We start from the raw sequence: 24,643 nt of genomic DNA, 5'->3' as shown, positions 1-24,643 counted from the left end.
TTACCTGCATCAGTGTTTACCAGGGAAAGTCCTCTCTCTCCCCAGAGACACACTGATCAGTGAGATTGGGAAAGAGCTTTTCACACGGGTTTTGAGCACAATGAGGTATTGGGTGTGTGGTGTGCTAGCAGTTTGTGTGTGTACCCCCTAACGAGGCCAATGCCGCCCTCTACGGAAGCATTGGCGACTGCAGAGCAGTGACAGCAGGAGACAGGAAGAGCCACAAATACAGGAACACAGTGTACCAGAGACAGAGAGCAGACACAGGGAGTAATGAGAGGAGAATCACACGTCCACTAATCAGAGAGCGAGAGAGAGAGAGAGAGAGAGGGGGGGGGGGACAGACGGACGGAGGGAGGGATGCTGTAAAAAGATTTCTAGTAAGAACAGTATAGAGTCATGGTATAGTGGTAGTGCTTTCAAGACATCAGTTTCAATTTGGCCTACATCACATAACCCAATCCTCTTTCCCACAGTCCCCTTCCTTGGATAATTGGTGAAAAAGTATCATGGATTTATATTTGAGGAGGTATCTGAGTTGTATCAAGGTACTAGGATATCATAATGGCATTAAGGAACCACTAGTAACCAAAAACCCCTTGAATTCACGGTTATTCACCCCTTGAAAACATTAACTCCCTTGAAATCACCTAGCAACATGGAAAGCAGCATACCCTTTTTTATTTTTTTATGGAAATGTAAAAACTATGTAACAAAAAAAAATCGTTTTTATATCCTGAATTCATATTATTATTAAAAAAAAATATTGAATAATATTCATATAATATAACATTATAAATAATGAATAAGACCAGGGGTGGAAGTAACGAATTACAACTACTTACGTTACTGTAATTAAGTAGTTTTTTTCGGGTACTTACTTTGAGTATGTTTTTAAATCTGTAATTTTACTTGTACAAGACTGATCTTTAATTTTTTTACAATGTAAATGTATGTTAGAAATGTTTCGGAATGGGGCATGTGTATGATCTGTATATAAAAAACCTAGTCTGTCTAACTGCATTACTACATTGTACAGACATTACAGGTCAAACCGCACTGATGTTCGATTTATCTAAATAAACAACATATTATGTGGCTCTTAAAGGGATAGCTCACAACAAAATGAAAATTAGCCCATGATTTACTCACCCTGAAGCCATCCTAGGTGTATTTGACATTCTTCTTTCAGACAAATACAATCTGAGTAAAAAAAAAAAAAAAAAGTCCTGGATCTTCCAAGCTTGATAATAAGAGTGAATATGGGTGTCTGTCTATGGAAGTCCATAAAAGCGCATCTATTCATGATTAAAATGCTCGACACGGCTCTCCGGGGGTTAATAAAGGCCTTCTAAAGTGAAGCGATGCGTTCGTGTAAGAAAAATATCCATATTTAAAACTTTATCGACTAAAATAACTAGCTTCCGGCAGACGCATTTATGTAGCGCTAGCTTAACTAGCGTTGACCTGATTGCCACATAAACTGCAATGTCATAACCACTTTCAAGGCCCAGAAAGATAGTAAAGACATCATGTGAGCACACCGACACATGAGTTCTGAGCCGGCGTTCTGACGTAGAACCCGGTAGCGCTGCACTGTGTTTACTACGTGAACCGCATCGGAGAAGTGAAGGGAAGAGAAGAAATTGTTGAAAAAAGTTATTTTTGTTTTTTTGCGCACTAAAATTTTCTCGTTGCTTCACAACATTAAGGTTGAACCACTGTAGAAACATGGACTATTTTAATGATGTCTTTATACCTTTCTGGGCCTTGAAACTGCTAATTACACTGCAGACTATGTGGGGTCAGAAAGCTCTCGGATTTCATCAAAAAATATCTTCGTTTGTGTTCCAAAGATGAACGGGTTTTACGGGTTTGGAACGACATGAGGGTGAATAATTAATGACAGAATTTTCATTTTTTGGTGAACTAACCCTTTAACACACTGCATACTTGTGACTGTTTACTTGTCTTTTTTGCAAATTCAATACAGTCTGAAATCAAGCTTCCTTGTGCTATTAAGCTATTGCAACAGAGTTACTGAAAACAGAAATACACAGAGTGAGCAAATGTTTAAGTTAGATTATTGTAATGGTTATTGATCAATGTTAATATGTAAACAAAAGCCTAAATTAAAATCCGTTCATCGTATAAAGTGGACGTGTCTCTTCAGAAGACTTGAATTAAACTTTTCCATTCAAATAGATTACTGTTACAATGAGTTTTGTGCTTTTTGAAGCTTGAAAATAATGATTGCCTTGACAAAATGGATGGACAAAAATGTTGATATTAAAATATTTAGTATGTGGTGGTTTTCCCGATTGTATTGAAAATGATACTGAATATTGACATTTTTCAAGGTGTCATATTGAAGTTAGATATTTCAGTATCATGACCACTAATTAAAGTCCTTCGTCAATAAGGTAAAAATGTGTTAGAAAGGTAATCTATGATTTGATTGAATATTTATTGGTAATACATTAACTATCGCTGGCTAAAAAGTAACTAGTAACTAGTACTCTGAGTATTTTTTGAGAAGAGTAATTTGTACTTTTACTTAAGTACTTTTTTGACACCAGAACTTTTACTTGTAATTGAGTATTATTTCAGCAATGTAACAGTACTTGTACTTGAGTACAAATTTTCAGTACTCTTTCCACCACTGAATAAGACCTGTAGCTCTACTCACCAGGGTGACCCTCATTATCATTAACTAAAACTATTAAAAACATTTGTGTTAATTTAAATAAAGCTGAAATAAAATACTAATATTAAATGAAAAAATTTAACTAAACTAAACAAAAATGAGAAATTTGCCATAGTAAGTTAAGTAAAAACTAAAACGGAAATACAAATAAATTACATGATCTAAATAGTAATATTTAAAAAAAAAAAAAATACAAACGACAAAAGCACATATCAAACTGACTAAAAATGTCTCTTAATTAAAAGGAATAATGAAAATTTAAATTAAAAGCTAATTCAAAATATTAATACAAATTATTATTGTGTATAAAGAATACTAAAATACCCCACAAAGTACACGCCAACAAATACGTACACAAATGCCAACACATAGCAGCACACACCCTCACACATGATGGTGAAATATGCAGAAACATCAGTCAGCACACAAATATGTGCATTCAAACCTGAACACAGTCACTGCTCTTTTGAGAACTGTATTTAGCAGCAGTTGTGCATTACTGGCAGCACAATCAGCGGACCACACAATGGATCCGTGTCATAATTTATGTTTGAGTCTGCAGACAGACCATCTATGAATAAACAATTGTTTCCACGGCTGTATATTGTAGTAACGGTATGTGTAGCAGGAATCCCCCAAGGCTTTGTCCTCAGTCCCATATAGTTGTTGTAATGGTCTATAACTGGTCCTCTGTGGGCCGTTTCTGCGTAGGGAATCCGGATCACCTACTCCCAGAGACCTGATATCTGAAATCAGCCGCCAAACATAACACAACAAATCAACTTATCAGCCATAAACCATGTTCACTTCAGATTACAGACTTTGAGAAACAGATTGAGGGAGTCAGGGAAAGGGGTAACAGGAACCATGTAAACTGCAAGAGAGGGATTCTCATATGTGTGTGTGTGTGTGTGTGTGTGTGTGTGTGTGTGTGTGTGTGTGTGTGTGTGTGTGTGTGTGTGTGTGTGTGTGTGTGTGTGTGTGTGTGTGTGTGTGTGTGTGTGTACATACATGTACAGAACAATCTGAGCCAGGCTGGGTGTATTCACTATGAACCCCCTGCTGAGACAGAGGCCTGGGATAGAGCAATACAGACATACAGCTCGATCCCTTTGTCCAGCCTTGAGAACAGACTTGTGGTCACCATACATCTGATGATCTGCAAGCTTAAAGGAATATAAAAATAAATAAATAAAGTCAGTTATCATTTACCCACTGTTATGCATTTCTAACATTATTTTTTCCATTCTATAAAAAGTAGAAATCACAACCAGGATTGACATCAGGATTACTGCATAAATTCAGCATATACTATTATCTTTTTATAACATCAATTAAAAGTTGACATTAACAATATTTCATGCAAAAAAACCTATTAAATATTTTAACTTTAATGCATTAAATTATTAAATATATGTATATGTAATACATTTAATGCATTATGATTTTTATTTTTTTTTATTTTTGAATGATTTAAATTCAGTAAAAAGGGTTCATTATTTGGTCATAATACCATTGTGGGATGCTTTACCATTATAAATAGTCTGTATACCATTATATGTATAGTATATAAGTTATTTCCACGTTAGAAGACAACAAAGTATAATGCATCTCAAGCTTTAGTGGACAATTATATTTCTCTGTACATACGTACACATTTAAGACTGGCATTCTCATAACATCTCTCAGTCTTCTGAATGTTCCTATATAAATCAAACCAATATAAGGCAGTTAATTGCCCATATAAGGGTGAATTAAGTTTTGAGTAAGTATATGAAATATATTTAAACCAGACCAAATAGGGCAATGTTTCTATCTTTAAGATCATTCTTCCATGAAAAAGAATGAGAGAGATACATACAAAAATGTACAAGATAGAAAAATATAGGAGGGGGAAAAAAAAAGTTCTGCTGAGGATTCTCAAAAATAGCTGCGCTGTATTCTTAAAGGATTACTCCCAAGTGAAAATTGAAGGGGAAAAATGGTAACGGTTCAAAAAGGAGATTATATGAACTCCAAAAATCAATTTAACAGACATTTGGCATGCTAAACAATAACTCCCCAAATGAAAACTGTCTATTGTCTATTGTATGGGGATGTCTAGCTTTGCTCATGTAGTGAAAATATTAGCGACCAGAGCACTATTACTGGAAAAAACACTAACTCAGAGAATGGACTCTCAGCTTGTTATCTTCTAACAGTCCTATGTGTTATGTCTTATTTCTAACACAATACGTGTAAGACACTTAGAAAATATCAGAACTAAATAGAGCTTCGATAGAATCTCATATATATATATATATATATATATATATATATATATATATATATATATATATATATATCCATCCTTTTAGATAGATAGATAGATAGATAGATAGATAGATAGATAGATAGATGAAAGGATTAAGGAAGGGATGGAAGGATGGATGGATGAAAGGATGGATGGAAGGAAGGATGGATGGTGGAAGGATGAAGGAAGGATTGATAGAAGGATTGATAGAAGGATGAAATAATAGATAGAAGGAAGGAAGGAAGGAAGGAAGGAAGGAAGGAAGGAAGGAAGGAAGGAAGGAAGGAAGGAAGGAAGGAAGGAAGGAAGGAAGGAAGGAAGGAAGGAAGGATGGATGGATGGATGGATGGATGGATGGATGGATGGATGGATGGATGGATGGATGGATGGATGGATGGATGGATGGATGGATGGATGGATGGATGGATGGATGGATGGATGGATGGATGGATGGATGGATGGATGGATGGATGGATGGATGGATGGATGGATGGATGGATGGAAGGAAGGATGGATGGATGGAAGGAAGGATGGTGGAAGGATGAAGGAAGGATTGATAGAAGGATGAAATAATAGATAGATGGAAGGATGGATGAAAGGATGGATAGAAGGAAGGAAGGATGGATGGTGGAAGGATGAAGGAAGGATTGATAGAAGGATTGATAGAAGGATGAAATAATAGATAGAAGGAAGGAAGGAAGGAAGGAAGGAAGGAAGGAAGGATGGATGGATGGATGGATGGATGGATGGATGGATGGATGGATGGATGGATGGATGGATGGATGGATGGATGGATGGATGGATGGATGGATGGATGGATGGATGGATGGATGGATGGATGGATGGATGGATGGATGGATGGATGGATGGATGGATGGATGGAGGAAGGATGGATGAAAGGATGGATGGATGGAAGGAAGGATGGTGGAAGGATGAAGGAAGGATTGATAGAAGGATGAAATAATAGATAGATGGAAGGATGGATGAAAGGATGGATAGAAGGAAGGAAGGATGGATGGAAGGATGGATGGAAGGAAGGAAGGAAGGAAGGAAGGAAGGAAGGAAGGAAGGAAGGATGGAAGGATGGAAGGATGGATGGATGGATGGATGGATGGATGGATGGATGGATGGAAGGATGGATGGAAGGAAGGAAGGAAGGATGGATGGATGGATGGATGGATGGATGGATGGATGGATGGATGGATGGATGGATGGATTAGTTTAAAGTATAATTGCAGCATATGAAACAGGTAAACATATTACAGTACACGACTAAGTAGGTATAAATGTATAAGCTCTATCCAGTGTTACTATGACACCTGTGAAGGACAGACCGGATCTTCTCCAGGAATGACTGTGGACAGAAACATCAGCGTGTGCAGGTGTCCTTGACTTGACAGTCCGGAAATGTGTATTTTCTTTCGCCTCATATTCTATAACTCATGGCTGATATATGTGGGTACAGTGCATCTGGTGTTCAGCAGGGCTCAGGGAAAGGCTTGTACATGAAGCCTGTCAGCAGGAGCTGTTTTTTTACAGTTCATAACCCCATCCACCCCTGAGACTCATTCATTGGCTTGCATGCGTGTCACAATGCAATCTCAGTATCAGAGGGGAAACTCTAAAAAATCCAATCTAAGACCCATTTCCATGTCCCACCTGTGATTATAGGTCTTGTGTATTTAAGTAAAGCAGGCAGTCAAGCCAACATAAATGTTTAGAAGCCCTTCAAATGTCCAGTACATATTATTAACGGCTTCTCAGTCGTCTGCTACACAATACATGAATGGTGTCTTGGTGTTAGAGTCCTGTAGTCACGTATTATTCATCATTAGTCATCTATGAGCTGGAGTTTGTGTGCCCCTCGAGGCCTCCACTCCTTGGTACATTGGTACAACTCCTTGGTACTCCAATCCCGGTCGTTACATGCCTGCCTGATGCAAACACTTTCCTTTCTTTGTTATCCAAACTGTTTTCTGCGAGCAGCGCGAGGCATGTTTCTAATTATAGTCCAGCGGAGGCTCCCGCCAACATGTGATTCATGGAGCAGGTGATCCGGAGACTCTTCCCTTGAACGTCTGGAGGAGAAGGACTCGCAGGATTTACACTCAGACTCTTGCTGTGCTAAATCAATGCTGCACTACTGTAAACTATATATCATGCCCTATCACCTATTCGGTGATGTTTGCAAAGTCACTATTACTATTGCTAATACTTAAGCCATTTTAGTATGCAACTCATCCTGCACTAGTCCACAGACATCAATGACTGAAATCATGCGGCTTGTTTGTTTGGCCAATAAAAAGGGTGAAAATCTCATAGCCTTCTATTGAAGAAAGGACAAAAATATCTAATATTTATAGATCTTTATATTCTGCACTGTACATGGCTCCTAGAAACATAGAATGATAGATAGAATGATGGATGGAACGATACATAGATAGATGGATAGATATATGGATAAACAGATAGACTGATAGACAGACAGATGGAACGATACATAGATAGACAAATAACAAGATAGATGGATGGATGGATGGATGGATGGATGGATGGATGGATGGAACGATACATAGATAGATGGATAGATATATGGATAAACAGATAGACTGATAGACAGACAGATGGAACGATACATAGATAGACAAATAACAAGATAGATGGATGGATGGATGGATGGATGGATGGATGGATGGATGGAACGATAGATGGATAGAATGATAGATGATAGATGGATGGATGGAACGATAGATGGATAGAATGATAGATGATAGATGGATGGATGGATGGATGGATGGATGGATGGAACGATAGATGTATAGAATGATAGATGATAGATGGATGGATGGATGGATGGAACGATAGATGGATAGAATGATAGATGATAGATGGATGGATGGAACGATAGATGGATAGAATGATAGATGATAGATGGATGGATGGAACGATAGATGGATAGAATGATAGATGATAGATGGATGGATGGAATGATAGATGGATAGAATGATAGATGGAAGGAACAATAGATAATAGACATAAGATAGACAGAAGGATGGATGGATAGAACGATAGAATGATGGATGGAACAATACATAGATGGATGGATAGATAGATGGATAAACAGATTGACTGATAGACAGACAGATGGAACGATACATGGATAGACAAATAAGATAGATGGGTGGATGGAACGATAGATGGATAGAACAATAGATGATAGATGGATGGAGCGATAGATGGATAGATGGAATGATAGATGGAGAGATGGACCGTTAGATAGTAGACAGATAAGATAGATGGATGGATGGATAGAACAATAGATGGATGGATGGATGGAACAACAGATGGGTAGATGGATGGATCAATGGAACGATAGATAGACAGATAAGATGGATGGATGAAAGGAACAATAGATGGATAGAACAAATGATGATAGATGGATGGAATGATAGATAGATAGACAGATAAGATAGAGGGAAGGATGGATGGATGAATGAATGGAACAATAGATGGATAGAACGAATGATGATATATGGATGGACTGATAGATAGATAGAAAGATAAGGATGGATGGATAGAACGATAGATAGGTGGAACAATAGATAGATAGAAAGATAAGATAGATGGATGGAATGATGGATAGATAGACAGATAAATGGACAGATGGATGGATAGAACGATAAATGAATAGATGGTGGAGCGATAGATGGATAGACATAAGATAGACAGATGGATGGATGATAGAACGATAGATAAATAGATGGATGGATGCATGTTGGAACGATAGACAGACAGATGGATGGATGGATAGATGGATGGATAGAACGATAGATGAATAGATGGATGGATAGATATTAAGCCATGACATCATTTCCACATACTGCAGACACATTAAATAGCTTGTTAAAACTAAAACACTAGCACACTCTATAATTAATTAAACGCAACACAGTTATGGACTATAAGGCTTACTAAAATGTTCACATTCATCCCATTGCAAAAGCAGCTTAAACCATCCTAAGTTAGCTGGTTTAAAGTGGTTAGGGGCAGTTGTCAGCTGGTTAGGCCAGCTAAATAAACTGAACACCAGCTTGACCATCAAAACCAGCTTGAACCACCTCAAACCTGCTTCATTTCCAACAGGATCAGCTCTTCAAATAGAGTCGGCCTGTTTTTCCGAGAGCAAATGCTCCACAGATTTGTCACACCCTTGTTGATCAGTTTACTTAAACTGTACATTGGAGAAAACAAGGGGAAATCCTAACAGACAGGAAGGTTCTCCTTTTATAAAACGAGACTCAAAACTGCAGTGCCAAAAATATTCAGGCAACAAAACAATGCGCGAGCAAAATATCTGGATGACAAATTTGAGCCTCGACGACTAACAATTGATCAGAGTGATGTCACCGCCACTATCACCGACTCAAAGTCCTCCTGTGATCCGTGTACAGGAATCCAGCCCGCGTGGTAATCACTCTCGAGTCCCAAATATGCACATAAACAAAGGAACTCGCATTGAATATGAAATAGCACAGCGGTGAAGTCAAGGCCAAAGCAATATTGTTGATGTTAGGAAGTTCGTCCCTAATAAACACAGAGGTGGGCGGTCATCACGCGGAGCACAAAATAAAGAAGTCAAGGAGCACTTGAAGACATAAAAGAGCTATGAAAGTGCCAAAGGGCTTTTCAATACTCGGACGTGGTTTTGCAGAGGGAAAACGTCTTTGTTCCTTTGTTTAAGTGGAGCGGCTTGTCTGTGGTCCGATCTAAGGTGCATTATAATAGTGTTGTATCCTTATGTGCAGGTCATGTGCCCCTGTCAAACTCATGGCAGGCGGATCCCATATTCATAAGAACACACTGATATAAATAGAAGGAAGTACTTCAGATCACTATAGGCTTTTGGAAAACACGACTTCCTGATTATGTGATATTAGGCCTATATACTGATTAAAGATGATAAATGTGTCTGACACATGTATCAGATTTTAAGCATGACTGAAATCATTTTCATTGTTATAGCAATAATATACGGGGCTCATGCAAGAACATATAGCCTATATGGAAGGCATTTTCTGCCAAAATTGAATAAAATCAATTAAATGATAAAAATGAAAACTAAAACCAGATTAACCATTTAATTACAGAAAACTGTACGCAAAATATGGGACAAAATTGAGAATGAAATTAAATGATTTCATTTTCATTTTCACGGTGACAGTGCATCATCCTTGTCAAATTGAAAAATAAAATGCAATTGGTGATTTCACGTTTCATTTTCACTACAATCTCGAGGCAAGACTGCCAATATGTGACTCTGGACCACAAAACCAGTCACATGGATACATTTTCTGAAATTGAGATGTATACATCATCCGAATGCTGAATAAATAAGCTTTCCATTGGTGTATGGTTTGTTAGGATAGGACAATATTTGGCCGAGATGCAATTATTTGAAAATCTGGAATCTGAGGGTGCAAAACAATCGAAACATTGAGAGAATCGCCTTTAATTGTCCATTTATGTTCGCGATTGTGCTGCATTCACTCACAAAAATAAATATTTTATATATTTACGGTAGGAAATCTACAAAATATCTTCATGGAACATGATCTTTACTTAATATCCTAATGATTTTTGGCATAGTTGGCTATTGCCACAAATACACCCGTGCTACTTGAGACTGGTTTTGTGATCCAGGGTCACATGTAATCTGTATTTAAAAGGTTAATCTGGTTTTAGTTTTCATTTTTATCATTTAATTGATTTATTTAATTTAGGCAGAAAATGCCTTCCATACTTATACACCATGGCATGGGCGTTTTAAAAAAAATATGTTTTTAACAGTAAATATCGCTTTGTGGTCAAAAGTGGCATTTCTGCCTCACAGCCATTAGGTTAACACAAATAACACATTTTCTGAACATGTCAGTGCTGCTTACTAGGACAAAACTCACCGTCATGACGTTGGCCTGAAAAGTACCAGAATATGCTAAAGCACTTGTTCTGGACGGTTGCTTACCACCCTGAATCAAAAATAACCCCACTACCAAGTCACAGTAGCATTTTAATGCCTAAATGTGTGTGTGTGTGTGTGTGTGTGTGTGTGTGTGTGTGTAGCCCCTTTGAAATGCACTGTGGGTGAGTCTACGGTGGGATACAGGTGATTGTTTCCTTCACCCGTTTTTATCGTCTGCCGCGTGATTTGAGAGATTATCTAGTTTCTACTGACATCTACTGGTGAAGGTTGAAATCGCGCCTGGATTTAAACCAGTTAAAATGATCAACAATATTATAATTTATTAAAATGATCATAGGTCAAAATACAACTTTGTTACATTATTATATTATATTATATTATATTATATTATATTATATTATATTATATTATATTATATTATATTATATTATATTATATTATATTATATTATATTATCATTGTCTGATTCCTGGTATAGACAATATTATATTTTATTTAATTTATTATTTTATTATAAATGTATTTAATTTATTATACATTTATTTAATTTATTATAAATTATTGAATTTATCAAAATTATCATAGGTCAAAATACAACTTATTATATTATATTATATTATTGACATTGTCAGTTTCCTGATATAGACAACAATATTATAATTTATTTAACTTATCAAAATGATCATAGGTCAAAATATACTTTATTATATTATATTACATTATAGACATTGTCAGATTCCTGATATAGACAATAATATTATCATTTATTTAAATATCAAAATGATCATAGGTCAAAATACATAGGCTATAATATTATGTTATATTGACATTGTCAGATTCCTGATATAGACAACAATATTATCATTTATTTAAATATCAAAATGATCATAGGTCATAATACATATTATATTATATTATAATATATATTAACATTGTCAGATTGCTGATAGACAACAATATTATCATTTATTTAATTTAGCATTCAGCAGACGTTTTTATCCAAAATGATACGTTGCATTCAAGCTATACAATTTCTCCGTTATTTTTTTCCATTATTATTATTTTATTATTTTTTTTTTTGAAAAAATAAAAGATTTATTTAATTTATCGAAATGATCATAGGTCAAAATACATATTATATTATATTATCATTGTCTGATTCCTGTTATAGACAATATTATAATTTATTGAATTTATCAAAATGATCATAGGTCAAAATACAACTTATATTATATTATATTATATTGACATTGTCAGATTCCTGTTATAGACAACAATATTATCATTTATTTAAATATCAAAATGATCATAGGTCATAATACATATTATATTATATTATAATATATATTAGCATTGTCAGATTCCTGATAGACAACAATATTATCATTTATTTAATTTATCATTTAGCAGACGTTTTTATCCCAAATGACATACAAATCAAGCTATACAATTTCTCCTGTTAATTTGTTCCTTTCCTTTTTATTTTTTTTATTTTTTTTTAGTTCAGGCTCATATATAGCCTACTGACACTGAATTGTTTTGATATAGACAAAAAAATAAAAATTCTTACAACTTACAGGTTAGTAATTGTCACTCACACCCTTTTGTCAAAAGTGTTCAATAAAAAAGACAAAATGAAACAATTAGATCGAATAAGAGACTTATATAAACAAAGTACTGTGTCATATTGCTCACTCGTTCACTGATGCACTCTTAGCGATGACACTTGTCCACTATAAAGGTAAGGTAATAAGTGAACGAAAACGAGTGAGCGAGTTCAGACGTCATTCTGCTTCCTGTTTGAGGCGGGATTAGTTTTGTAAACACGCATTCAGTATGATGTGAACAGCAGCAGACTGCAAGAACAGCATTATCAGGTAAAATAACAGCCGTCCTGTTTTACATAGCTGAAGAACGCGTAATCTGATTTCAACTGCATCCATAATAATGTAATAACAGTAATTTAGATGTATAAACTTACTTGCCGACTGTCTTACAAAAGTCAATGTCACGCGCATGACTAATAATGTCACAATGGATATGAGTTGCGCAATGAAGACTAACACTAGACAGTGATGATTATGTGGTTTATCATTATTGACAGAAGAGTATCTAAACATGTTTGCTTTTAAACGCCACAGCTCATCTTCTTTGTTTATCAAGCAGACATAAATAACTGGCACAAGTTCATGATGGCTGCAGATTCAGCAGAGAACACCCTCACCGAGAGCAATGATGATATTCTCAGGTAACGTTACAGTGCTATTAAGACATGTATCTTAAGAAACTATCTAGAAAGCACATCAAATTGACCTTGAATGTACTTGTTTTGAGGGTGCATTACATTTCTCATTGTTAAAAAAGTTTTATTATTTGTAAAACTTGTATTGTTGTATTGTTGATTGTATTATTCTATGCATGTTTGTATAATACTAAAGTATATACTGTAGTAGACTTTATAATTTATACAAGATTGAACTCATTTAAGTCAGTTTAATGTAATTTAAATTGAAATGACTTCTTGTTAGTACTTCTTTTTTTCTTCTTTTTTTTACTGTGTATATACTGCCTACTTTAAAAAATAAAATAATAAAAACCTGTAATATTCGATATAGAACGCATTATGAAACCTATGGAAGCTTGTTATATCTTGCAATTGTGACTTTGCTGTATATCTCACAATAAAAACATAATAAAAAAATAAAAGTCAAAATTGTGTTTATATCTTGCAAATCTGACTTTATAACTTGCAATTGCGAGAGAAAATTGTTAGAATTGTGAGATAAAAAAAAAAAACGCAATTACGTTTCTTTTTTTATTCTGTGGCGGAAACAAGCTTCTATAGAAAGCCCCTTGATGTGGCAACAATGTTAGTATCACATGACCTACCAAAACTATACAATTCATCTCAGTAATTTACCCTCATTTTATCGGATTGATTAATCGGAATAGTAAGTTATTCATAAGTAGTGCCATTCAAAACTTCAACTGGCTATTGCATGATTTTACATCCAAGCCAATAGGTGGCGGTATAGAGCATGACTGATTTTTATCTTTATAAATCGTTTTTTCAGTCCTGATGACCTGTCAGAAGTGTTGGCGGCTGGAACCAAGGAATCTCACGACAAAGCCGAGAACTCGCCATTTGTCAAGGACTTCCTGAGGGGCCGAATCAAACGAGAGCTTTTTAAGGTGAGTCTAATGACTCTTGTAGGGTTTGATAAAAACAGCTTATCATGTTCTGACCTTCACGCTTGTGCTATTTTGTCATCTTATCAACCCCAGCTTGGCACAACCGGCCTGTACCATGTGTATTCTGCCATTGAGGAAGAGATCGAGAAGAATAAGGACCATCCCATGTTTGCCCCACTATATTTTCCCTCTGAGCTTCATCGGCGAGACGCCTTGGCCAAAGACCTGGAGTATTTCTACGGTGAAGATTGGGAGAGCAAGATCTCCTGCTCGGCGGCCACCAGGCCCTACGTAGACCGCATTCACGAGGTGGGTCGCAACGACCCGGTTCTTTTGGTTGCGCACGCTTGGACCCGCTACATGGGTGACCTATCAGGAGGGCAGATTCTAAAGAAAGTGGCTCAGCGGGCCCTCAAACTGCCCCCTACTGGTGAGGGGTTGAACTTCTACCATTTCGAGGGCATCCACAACCCCACGGCCTTCAAGAGGCTGTACCGCAGTCGGATGAACGAGCTGGAAGTGGATGCTGAGACCAAAGAGAAGCTGCTAGACGAAGCCAACCTGACTTTTAAATTGAATTTGGACGTAAGAGGATTATCAAAGACCAATGCCCGGTTGCATAAAGCACCTTAAGTTTTTCCCTTAAGTATGATACTTAAGGGGCGATTTCCCCTTACCTAAGAGAATAACTTAAGGGTGTTGCATATAATCTCTTAAACGGTTCTCTTAGGTATGGGAAACATTTAAGTGTTTCACGACAGCGATCCTGGATTCACGTTATAAAAGTCTGTTGTTGCCATAGATACGCAAAACACTAACACTTTCGCAATCAAATAAAGTAGGCTAGGATATCGGAATGGATAAAGAAAACAAAAAAAGAGAGCCTAATTGGACAGAGGAGGAGAAATGCATTCTTCTTGAATATGGTAAAAGAAAAACAATTTTTGACCGTTGCGTTTAAATGACGGGAAAGCCCCCGCAACCCGGTGAACCTCTCTGCTGATCAGACGATTTATGCACGTGGAAAATATCTCCCGCTAATATTGCGCGTCGATCAAATCGGTATTCCTGCAACAATTTTTTTATCGCTAAGATGATCCAAAGGGTTCTCCCTATCCCTAAAAATATTCTTGACACATAATGATCTTCAGCTGGTTCCATAAATTCAGCCATGTCGTCTTATTTTTGTCCGCGTTACTCTTAAAGGCCCGTACACACCGGTGTGTACGGGCCTTAAGGTTACGATTTACAAACCTTAAGTTATACTTAGGGAAATGACCGTTAAGGGGTTTTATGCAACACTTGACGCTTTTTAAGGGATTACTTAAGTAAAAAAACAGCGTTTAAGGGAAATTCTAAGTGTTTATGACGTTTCACTTAAAGAAACCCTTAAGGGTTTTTTTCTGCAACACCCTTAGGTTTAAGGGAAACATAAGGGAGAACTTAAGGGAAAATTACACTTAAGGTGCTTTATGCAACCGGGCACAAGTCTTTTAGGTTATGTGATGTGCGAATACATGAATATAATAGTCATTTTTGCACCTCACTCCATGTTCTTTGCTTTTCCGTCAGGTATTCTCAGAGTTGCAGGAGATTGGGAAAGACATTAAGGAGGAAGTGCAGGACGTTGGCTTCCCTGCGCACGGGGATATGGGTGGAGACATCAGTAAATGTCCCTACTACGCAGCCAAAATGGGTGAGGAAGTTGTTAGCGACAACATTTAAAAAAAATTTTAAAATGATATTTTTACTGTACTGTTTTCCTTCTTGTCTGTCTAGCGGTGAGTGGAAACACGGCCTACGCATGTCAGTTTGCTAGGATGCTGCTTCGACAATCCACAGTACAGGTGATTCTGGCCACATGGGTCGCTGCTATTGCCGGATTGGCTGCCTGGTACCTCATGTGATCACCTTTACCCGAGTCAACCAATCAGAGATGAAAATAGGAAACGGCTGGGCTTCAAAGTGAAACTCTTTCACTCACAGGGTCGTGTTGTGAAAATGTTCCTGCTGATCATATAAATGTTAACCCTCAATCTATACAACATGTGTATTAAATACAATGCAAGTTTTTAGGGAAATAATGTTCTTTATCCTGTTTCCACTCTCAGTCAAGAGTGTAAGCACACTTTTAAGGGCATGCAAGAAGTGAAGACATTGGAGTTGCTTAAAATGAAACAATTTATGTCAGGACTTTATCTTTTCTGTTGCACATTGTAATACACATGTTCATTGAGAATATATCCAGGTACATCACTGGGCAGTGAATGATTCATAAGAATGATGTCTGGCCTGATTTCTAAATCCATGTTTTCCCAAAGAGGAGATTAGGGAGTGTTTGTCTTCACTGTGTCTCAAACCCCACTGTAATATTGAAATATTTATCTTCTACAAATTAGAGTAGTTTAGTATTCTTATCCCTGAACCATGTAAATTAATGTCAAGTACAAAAAAAAACCTACATGAACATTCTTGTACTTTGTCTCACCAATATAGATTTGTACAGGTTCTACAACTTCTACCGTCTCCTTAGGAGGATGGTGATGATATTTGTGGCTGGATGATATTATAACACTTCCCAATGTCCTCCTCAGACAAACCCCAAACACGAATGCTATAGTTTCCTACAATGCTAATCACAGTGACTACATCCACTCAGAAACGAGACGTGAGATACAAATAGAAAGTGCAATTAAATACAATTTCATTCAACTGTCTTTCTGTTGTGTTACTGTGTGTCTTTCGCTCTCTAACACTGTAAACATCTGTATGGGTTATAGAAACTATGAATCATAGGAACAGACATCATATTATACTGCGGCACCCTATTATAATTTTTCATCAATTATGTGAAATAAAATCAATATATACTTTAACACATCTTTATTTGTCACTTTTCAATGGGAAAACAATATCCAGTGGTGTAGCCTATGACATGACATTAAACAAAAAAAAAAGTAAATTCATGACAAACTCCCGAAAACCTTCTCAAATGCATTTCTGTCCACCACTCGCCCCAGTCTGGTGGAAAAGTACATCGTGTCAGAACTGCTGTAGCGCTTTAAACAAAGGATCGGCTCTCCTTTGGTGTCCCCTGAGTCTCCCAGCGTCATGACATCAGACACGGGCACGTACACGTCCCGCCTGTGACCCCAGAAGGTCAGGTGCGACACCTTTAGGAGGGTCTGCGTTGAATCCAGATACATCATGCCCACCACTCTTCTGACATAGTGGCTTATAGAGTAGAGCATGAAGCCAGCAAACACTGCTATGCCTGTGGTGTAACTCACCAGCATCCCTGAGGCCTGTCCCTGCAGGTACAGGTAATACACAGCGGGCAGTAAGACCACAGTGATGCCCGTCTGCATCAGTTTGAGTCTCGAAAGAGCTCGCAGGCCTTTGATGGCCGGGAAAGCATACATTAGATTGAATTCTCTCGAGGCAAGGTCAGAGCAGAATGACACGGGTTGAATCTGCAGGGTGCGTGAGAACGTAACGGGCATCCGTCGACCGGTGTGTGTCGGGTCACTGCTGTAGAGCACCTTAGCTTGTGAAATGAGTCCTGCATGAGGACACCGGCACCCATATAGAGAAAGGCGGGAAATTAAGCGTGATGACATCATCTGAGGAGACAGTAACCATGGCAACAATTGTTATAATTAATACAATGGCTGAAATTATTTTTTAAACTTTAGTTATATAGCTCACTTGCTTAAAAATACTTTAAACACGTTTATCCTGTTGATGAGATTAAAGACACTGTCAAGGACAATCCTAATGCGATTAGGCTGCTAATATATGATAATGACAAAGGAAACACACCAAAAAAAGGCCACAATAATTCAATAAAATTTATTAAAAGTAAGAATTCGTGCTGTTTTGAAAGCACTTACCATCTCTACTGAAGTTTAGTGCATCGCGAGGTGCTTCTGTGAAGCTGGACATAGTAAAAGTCAGTGAACTTCAAAATAAAAGTATTTGAGTTTTATTGCTTTACAATATTTTTATATTAACTTGTCAAATGTAAAACTGTTTTAAATTGTAAAATACAAAATAAAGCAAATAATTTAAACTGTTGTCTTATTGTTTTGACACGTTTAAATTTTTGCGATTTTTCCCCCCTCGTATCAATCAATATCCTTTACATACAGGGACGTTTATGTTTTAGTCAAGTCAAGTGTGTCAAGGGCAATCCATGCGTGAAGGTTTGGAGGACATTTTCTACCGTATTATAGGCAGTAATAATAATGACAAAGAAATACGCCAAACAACTGGTCAAAATAAATATAACAAAATGCATTATATTAACAATTTGTGCAGTTTTTAAAACTGACTTACCTTCTCTACATCAGTTCAGTTCATCTCGCAGTGCAGCTGTGAACATGCACTTCAAAATAAAAGTCTTTAAGTTTTATCGCAATAAAAAAATTGTATGTAAACATTATATATAATATATATATATTACACACACACAAATGTTAAACAATAATAATAATAATAATAACATAAACCGTTGTTTTGATGTTTTGTCACTTTATGTTTTTGCTAAATGTATTCTTATCAACCTAAAATAATTTACGCACAGGGACTTTTATGTCTTAGTCAAGTTATCCTGTTCTATTGTAGGACGTTTCCACCACGGCATCGCATAGATAGATAGTATTTTAAAGATCTTGCGCTCTTTGTTCGAGAAGCAGGTGAAACAAGTCGACACGCAGTTTAAAGGCATTTATTCAGGATGCCTTTAATACCAGATTACGCTCTTTATCGTGATGAGGTCAGGAGTCAGAAAGTTATTCGTGATGATGTCATCAATACATCATGACTTCGTTAGCAGGTTTCTGACAGACAGTTGTGTGGCGATGAATGACTCAAACTGAACACTCCTGTGTCAACATTTTGATGACACTCGCAATGTGGATTTCATCTGAAAGCAACTATCGAGCAGTGTCGTAAATAAGTAATATTTATTGATTTAGTTGCAGAAACAGCGCTTGGTTTGGGTTTGTAGGTTCGTTTCCTCATCATGCTTCAGTTAGGAGACGGGCTCACACTCTTCTCTGCGGTCTTCGTCGTGGTTCTGCTGGGAACCAGAAGCGCCGTCTGGCCCACGGTGCTCACGGCCTCTCTCTACCTGTTTCTGGTGATGTTTCGGTTCCCGCAGGTGCCCTCCAGCCGGGCCAGACAGGTGCTGCGGCCCGGGACTAGAGCGTCGACGAGCGGCGTGTCAGCAGTGGCGCACCGCGGCGGAGGACATGACGCTCCCGAGAACACCATCGCTGCTATACGGACGGTGGGAACAACATACTGATTCATTTCGGTTTAATGCGAATAGATTTATTTTATTCTCGCGTGGCAGTATTAATTTAAAGCCTCTGTATGCTTTTTTTTAAAGGCCATACATAAAGTGATATTTTACAGGTAACGTTAGGTAAGAAAACATCACTGACAACGTGAACGAATTGTTGTTTTGAATCGGACCTTGTATTGAATCGATTCAAATAAATGATTTTTAACGAATCAGTCAAAGCGGTTCTTTGACAGAATACAGAAAATCGTCTTTTTCGAGAACATAAAAAAAAAAAAAGAGAGATATGTTTGTGTAGTCATTGATTAGGTGTTTTAAAACATTTGAAAAAACTATTTTGGTCAAGCTCGGGTTAATAAAAGTGTTAACCAACTGTTAGTATTTGTTGTATATTCACTTAATGCGTTTTGACTGAAATGTCTGCTTTCCTGTGATTTTTTTGTTTTTTGTTTGTTTATTTGAGTAGATGCATACTATGCACGTGATCAGCATCACATGCTCCTCAACCTCAAAATCGCATTTCTTGTATTACACATTGTGAAAGCATTGCCTTAACTGTGGTTTTCCCTCAATCTACAGATCTAAGCAGTGGTTTCTTCCTCTTTCAATGACTCTGATTTCTAACTGAAAGGCAAGTGAGAATGGAGCCATGGGTGTAGAGCTGGACCTGGAGTTCACGGCGGACGGGGTTCCCATACTGATGCACGACGACACTGTGGACCGGACCACCAACGGGTCGGGACCACTGAACAAGCTGCTCTTCTCTGAACTGCGCAAACTAGATGCGGCCGCCAAACACAGATTCAGGTTAGATGGGAAGAACGACAGACTAGTTTTCAAACGTAGAGCATGAATAAGCAAGAGCAAGTTGAAGACAGCGGGTGGTATGTTTGTGTTGATTGCGTGGCAGTGATCGTTTCCGAGGTGAGAAGGTCCCAACGCTGCAGGAGGCTGTAGAGGAATGCATCAAGCTCAAGTTGACCATTTACTTCGATGTCAAAGGTCATCCAGATGAGGTACTGTCGCAACTTGCATTGCTCTGCGCGAGTCCATTATTGGTTGGACCGTTTCTGTGCACCAGCCTTGATCCTTGATTACTTCGCAATGGCTTATTGATTTAATGATTGCAGAATGGTAGTGCTTTCATGTATGTTATCTGTTGTCCATAGGCAGCTGCAGCACTAAAGGAATTATTTCGGAAGTATCCAGTGCTCTACAACACTAGTATAGTCTGCTCGTTTGAGCCCAAAGTCATCTATAGGGTAATATAATTCAGTTTATTTGCATCTGATGGGACTTGAGTTTATCTTGGGACATGTTTTAGGTACTTCACCAAGGCTGCATTTATTTGATTAAAAATACAAAAAATAAATAAAACATTAATATTGTGAAATACTATTACAATTTTAAACAGCTGTTTTCTATGTGAATATACAGTAAAGTGTAATTTATTCCTGCGATCAAAGCTGAATTTTCATTATCATTACTCAGTGTCACATGATCCTTCAGAAATCATTCTAATTCTAAACATATTCATCAAAGAATCCTGAAAAAAAATGTTACACAACTGTTTTCAACATTGATAATAATAATGAATCAATCAAAATCCTCATATCAGAATGATTTCTGAAGGATCATGTGACACTGAAGACTGGAGTAATGATGCTGAAAATTCAGCTTTGATCACAGGAATAAATTACATTTGAAAATATATTAAAATAGAAAAAAGTTAATTTAAATATTCATAATATTTAACAGTATTACTTTTTTTTTATCAAAGAAATGCAGCCTTGGTGAGCAGAAGAGACTTATTTTAAAAACATAAAAAAAATCTCAACGATCCAAAACTTTTGAGCGGCATTGTATCCCACACTAATACTGAATTGTATCGGCTGCTCTCCTCCTTTCCAGATGCGGCAGGCGGATCCCAATGTGGTGACCGCGCTGACCCATCGGCCGTGGAGTCTGAGTCATTTGGGCGACGGGACGCCGCGGTTCTCGTCCGCGTGGAAACATCACTGGATGTGTGTGTTGGACGTGCTCCTCGACTGGGCCCATCATCACCTCCTGTGGAAACTGTGCGGAGTCTCTGCCTTCCTGGTGCAGAAGAACTTCATCTCGCCGTGAGTCATTATCTCACTTCCAAAGCTGGTCATTTTCATTGCCATTTTTACATGATTATTGTGAAGCCATGTTATTATGTGCATTACATTACCGTAAGATCTTTAACACACCTACCACAGGTCCTAAAATAAACTGTGCATATCAGTCACAGTAAAGCAACCACTGTATGTAACCACTGAAATGACCACTGTGTGGTTGTGTTTCAATACAGACTAAAGCACTGACCATTATTCTTGACCACTGCTAAACAACCCTAACACTTATTACTTTAGTCATCTCTTGAATGTCACTACTGGGACCTTCAGTGGTTATTGGTGCAGTCGGGGATCATATTATTGCTTATACCTATGGTTAGGGAGACATATTGACTGCTTGGTTATTCATTTACATTTTTCAACATTTCAGCTTTCGTGTTTTGGGGACTGCAACTCCTATTCAAAATAATCAAATATAGAATTTTCACCCGTGCAAAAATGAGCACCCCTAGAAACACACTAAAGGCCCGTTCACATCAAGGATGATAACTATAACGATAAAGATATAGTTCTAAAAATCATTCTCAATATTAAAGAATAGCAGGGGTCACACCACAGCTATAAGGATAACGGCACAGAGAAACGATATTGTTGAAATCAGAATAATTTTATCCAGCTGATAAATGATAAAAATATAGACAGCCAATCAGAATCCATCCTGCTGTAATGAGCTCAGGCATTTAAAGTGACAGACAAGCACACGCTTAGAATAAACAGAATGATATTATGCGCTGGTGTGGATGCTAATATAGTTATGGTTCTTGGTGTGAACGGGTCTGAAGGCTATGAGAGTGCAGCAGGGATGACATCATTTTTGTAGGCCGTTTGTAGAAGAAACCAGGGAAATCGCCCAGGGCTCTCTAAAAGTTGAAAAGTAGTTTGTTGGAGTGCAATTCTAAACACAATGAGGCTGTGAAAGCGACTAGTGAGTAGATGAGTTTACCTGTTCGACGTAAAAGTAAGTGGTGTAGTACTGATGTATTTATGCTGTAGAATAAATGAGAAAATATCTTCACCACAGCCCTTCTTTCAGGCATTTAACCCCAAAAAACAGTCAAGAACATGGGAGTACATCTGACAATGAATCTGTGTGGGAACATTCAAAGCGTATTTAAACATCAGCGCCATCTACAGCGTGGGAGTGTGTGTTGCGCTTCGAGATGGTCACTGTGTTGTTTCATCAGGGACTATGTGCAATACTGGGCAGCCCGAGGTGTGGAGGTGGTGAGCTGGACGGTGAACACGGCCGTGGAGCAGCAGTACTACCAGCAACTACTGAAGGTCAACTACATCACCGACAGTCTCGTAGAAGACTGTGATCCGCACTACTGAAACGCCACTTGTACAATCATTAGGCCTTTTATAATTCGAGCAACTAACCTCTGTGGTTCTTTACTCAAAATACTACGATATGTCTGTATTGAATTGCTTTGATTTAGGCAGCATGCTATAGAGACTTAAATTTACAGGGTAATTTATGGCGCTTTTCCATTACCAGTACCAGCTCAACTCGACTCGTCTCGCTCCATTTTCCATTGCAGATAGTACCTCCACAATAGTACCTGGTTGTCATAGCGACGCCGCAGGAAACTGCCGTGACTTAATCTTCTACGCGACACACACCCGCTACCGACACACACCCGCTACCCACACACACAGGGCAATGGAGGAAATCGAGTGTATGCTGTTTTTGTTTTTGCTTTTTTTATTCAGGATACTCCATCTGGCACGTGCAATGATGACGCAGTGAATAGTGACGATTCTCTCTGACCAATCAGCAGTCTGCCGTGTTTTCACGTCACATTTTAGTATCGCCTCAGCTCGCTCAGAACCTCGCCGGAGGTGATACGAAAAAAAGTACCTGGAAGCAGGTACAGGTACAACTTTTACTCAGTGGAAAACCAAACAAAGGCGAGTCGAGTCGGTACTGAGTAGTGGAAAAGCGCCATAAGTGCTTTCATTGTGTGAAATTTTTTAAATAGGAGATGTAAGTATTAATGTTCGATTGTACTGTACACACCCACTCAGGTGAGCCAAGTTATGACTATATAGATATTATTGCATCATTAATTTGATACAGTTCCCCTTTTAAAGCCATTATTTATCGAAGAAGGCTTTTATTTGTGTGGAAACAGCATTGGAAATAAATTGCTGAGTTTAATGTATGGCTTCGTTCTCAGTCATGACATTAGTTGTGTATGCCTTACTATTTAGGTTTGTTCATTGTTTGGAAGTTTGGTATTAATAGCTAATGAACAGGTTACTTTTAAAACATGTCTATAGTTATATCTTCCTTATGGGGGTCAATACATTTATTATAAGCAATAACAATGGTCTTAATCTGAGGTAGGTTCTCTGGCAGCTACCAAATGTCAACCTAATGTTGGACACATAAATACTAATTCAGGATTAACGTTACTTGAAAGTGGCACGTTTCTCTGTTTTCTCTGGTGATTATAATACAATAAAATGAATACATTCTTAATTAAGAGTCATTTTGTCACAGACGTTGCTTCTCAAGGACTGTTGTACAACAGTTGTGTAACAATTGCATCTGACGGTTTTTCTCTCTTTTATTCAATCATGTTTAATGAGTGAAAGGTGTAACTTCAGTACCTGTATCGCAGGTTAGTGAGATTAAAACGTTATGATTTAATGAACCCAAACACACTCACAGCAAGGTTGAGGACTAGGTGTATGAAGTAAAGTCCGTCCGGCGTCCGACTCCCACATGGTGCGTGAAGCGCCTCATAGCTGCGCACATTTGCGCAAACCGCTGTCTTTCCTATTAAGCGCCCGTTATGTTGTACATTAATCAATGTTTGAAGGCATGACGAAACTAATGTTTAGATTTTACACAAGAAGAGTCAGTAGCTTGCATGTTTCCCACGCGGTGTGTGAAGCCCCTCGTTGCAGCGCACATATGCGCAGCCTTATCATTATTAAGCCGTCTTTTATGAGCGTTTATCAGTTGAACGTTTGTCGGCATGATGAAACCCGTGCT

The 24,643-nt window shown here is 37.7% G+C and overlaps 3 protein-coding genes and 3 long non-coding RNA genes across 10 annotated transcripts in view; 2 read left to right on the top strand and 4 right to left on the bottom strand.

The window, feature by feature from the left end:
- Positions 1-15,656, bottom strand: part of LOC309475549 — a 209,829-nt gene extending 194,173 nt beyond the window's left edge. Inside the window, exons 1-2 of the long non-coding RNA XR_014197715.1 lie at positions 15,405-15,656; positions 14,778-15,371 (exon numbers count right to left, since the gene is read on the bottom strand). This is a non-coding gene — a long non-coding RNA (uncharacterized lncRNA). The remainder of the gene's footprint in view (positions 1-14,777; positions 15,372-15,404) is intronic.
- Positions 3,043-11,054, bottom strand: LOC309475135. The gene is made up of 3 exons (XR_014197526.1): positions 10,958-11,054; positions 3,719-3,873; positions 3,043-3,453 (listed from the first exon to the last, which is right to left on the bottom strand). It is a non-coding gene; the product is annotated as an uncharacterized lncRNA (long non-coding RNA).
- hmox2a (heme oxygenase 2a) lies at positions 12,759-16,889 on the top strand. 2 transcript variants are annotated; one of them, XM_082138334.1, is made up of 6 exons: positions 12,759-12,857; positions 13,144-13,228; positions 14,055-14,172; positions 14,266-14,757; positions 15,745-15,868; positions 15,952-16,889. In XM_082138334.1, exons 2-6 carry the CDS (start codon positions 13,170-13,172, stop codon positions 16,077-16,079), a joined length of 921 nt encoding a protein of 306 aa, XP_081994460.1. In that variant the 5' UTR covers positions 12,759-12,857; positions 13,144-13,169; the 3' UTR covers positions 16,080-16,889. The 2 variants fall into 2 exon arrangements, with proteins under 2 accessions (XP_081994460.1, XP_081994459.1); XM_082138333.1 differs by having other exon boundaries at positions 12,777-12,857; positions 13,147-13,228.
- tmem186 (transmembrane protein 186) lies at positions 16,336-18,666 on the bottom strand. Of its 4 annotated transcripts, none has more exons than XM_082138349.1 (3): positions 18,511-18,666; positions 18,066-18,109; positions 16,336-17,795 (listed from the first exon to the last, which is right to left on the bottom strand). In XM_082138349.1, the coding sequence occupies exons 2-3, from the start codon at positions 18,066-18,068 to the stop codon at positions 17,136-17,138; spliced, it is 663 nt and encodes a 220-aa protein (XP_081994475.1). In that variant the 5' UTR covers positions 18,069-18,109; positions 18,511-18,666; the 3' UTR covers positions 16,336-17,135. The 4 variants fall into 4 exon arrangements, with proteins under 4 accessions (XP_081994475.1, XP_081994476.1, XP_081994477.1 ...); XM_082138350.1 differs by lacking the exon at positions 18,511-18,666 and adding an exon at positions 17,881-17,931 and having other exon boundaries at positions 18,066-18,493; XM_082138351.1 differs by lacking the exon at positions 18,511-18,666 and adding an exon at positions 17,881-17,910 and having other exon boundaries at positions 18,066-18,493.
- Positions 18,667-18,822: 156 nt separating this feature from the next.
- gde1 (glycerophosphodiester phosphodiesterase 1) lies at positions 18,823-24,130 on the top strand. The gene is made up of 6 exons (XM_082138309.1): positions 18,823-19,465; positions 20,112-20,287; positions 20,391-20,496; positions 20,650-20,742; positions 21,392-21,603; positions 22,824-24,130. Exons 1-6 carry the CDS (start codon positions 19,199-19,201, stop codon positions 22,969-22,971), a joined length of 1,002 nt encoding a protein of 333 aa, XP_081994435.1. The 5' UTR covers positions 18,823-19,198; the 3' UTR covers positions 22,972-24,130.
- LOC309475554 lies at positions 23,943-24,525 on the bottom strand. Its single transcript, XR_014197720.1, has 2 exons — positions 24,402-24,525; positions 23,943-24,193 (listed from the first exon to the last, which is right to left on the bottom strand). It is a non-coding gene; the product is annotated as an uncharacterized lncRNA (long non-coding RNA).
- Positions 24,526-24,643: the final 118 nt, after the last annotated feature.

Source organism: Leuciscus leuciscus (assembly GCF_965113295.1).
Source record: "Leuciscus leuciscus genome assembly, chromosome: 15".
Lineage (NCBI taxonomy): Eukaryota > Metazoa > Chordata > Actinopteri > Cypriniformes > Leuciscidae > Leuciscus > Leuciscus leuciscus.
This window is presented reverse-complemented; position numbering and strand designations above follow the sequence as displayed.

What these genes read in the sequence shown, in the direction of transcription:
- gde1 (XM_082138309.1), top strand. Translation starts at nt 19,199, where the DNA reads ATGCTTCAGTTAGGAGACGGGCTCACACTCTTCTCTGCGGTCTTCGTC. An exon ending in GCCGCCAAACACAGATTCAG is followed by an intron (nt 20,288 to 20,390) that starts GTTAGATGGGAA and finishes ATTGCGTGGCAG; the next exon opens with TGATCGTTTCCGAGGTGAGA. An exon ending in CAGAAGAACTTCATCTCGCC is followed by an intron (nt 21,604 to 22,823) that starts GTGAGTCATTAT and finishes TTGTTTCATCAG; the next exon opens with GGACTATGTGCAATACTGGG.
- hmox2a (XM_082138334.1), top strand. Translation starts at nt 13,170, where the DNA reads ATGATGGCTGCAGATTCAGCAGAGAACACCCTCACCGAGAGCAATGAT. An exon ending in AGCAATGATGATATTCTCAG is followed by an intron (nt 13,229 to 14,054) that starts GTAACGTTACAG and finishes TCGTTTTTTCAG; the next exon opens with TCCTGATGACCTGTCAGAAG. An exon ending in CTACTACGCAGCCAAAATGG is followed by an intron (nt 15,869 to 15,951) that starts GTGAGGAAGTTG and finishes TTGTCTGTCTAG; the next exon opens with CGGTGAGTGGAAACACGGCC.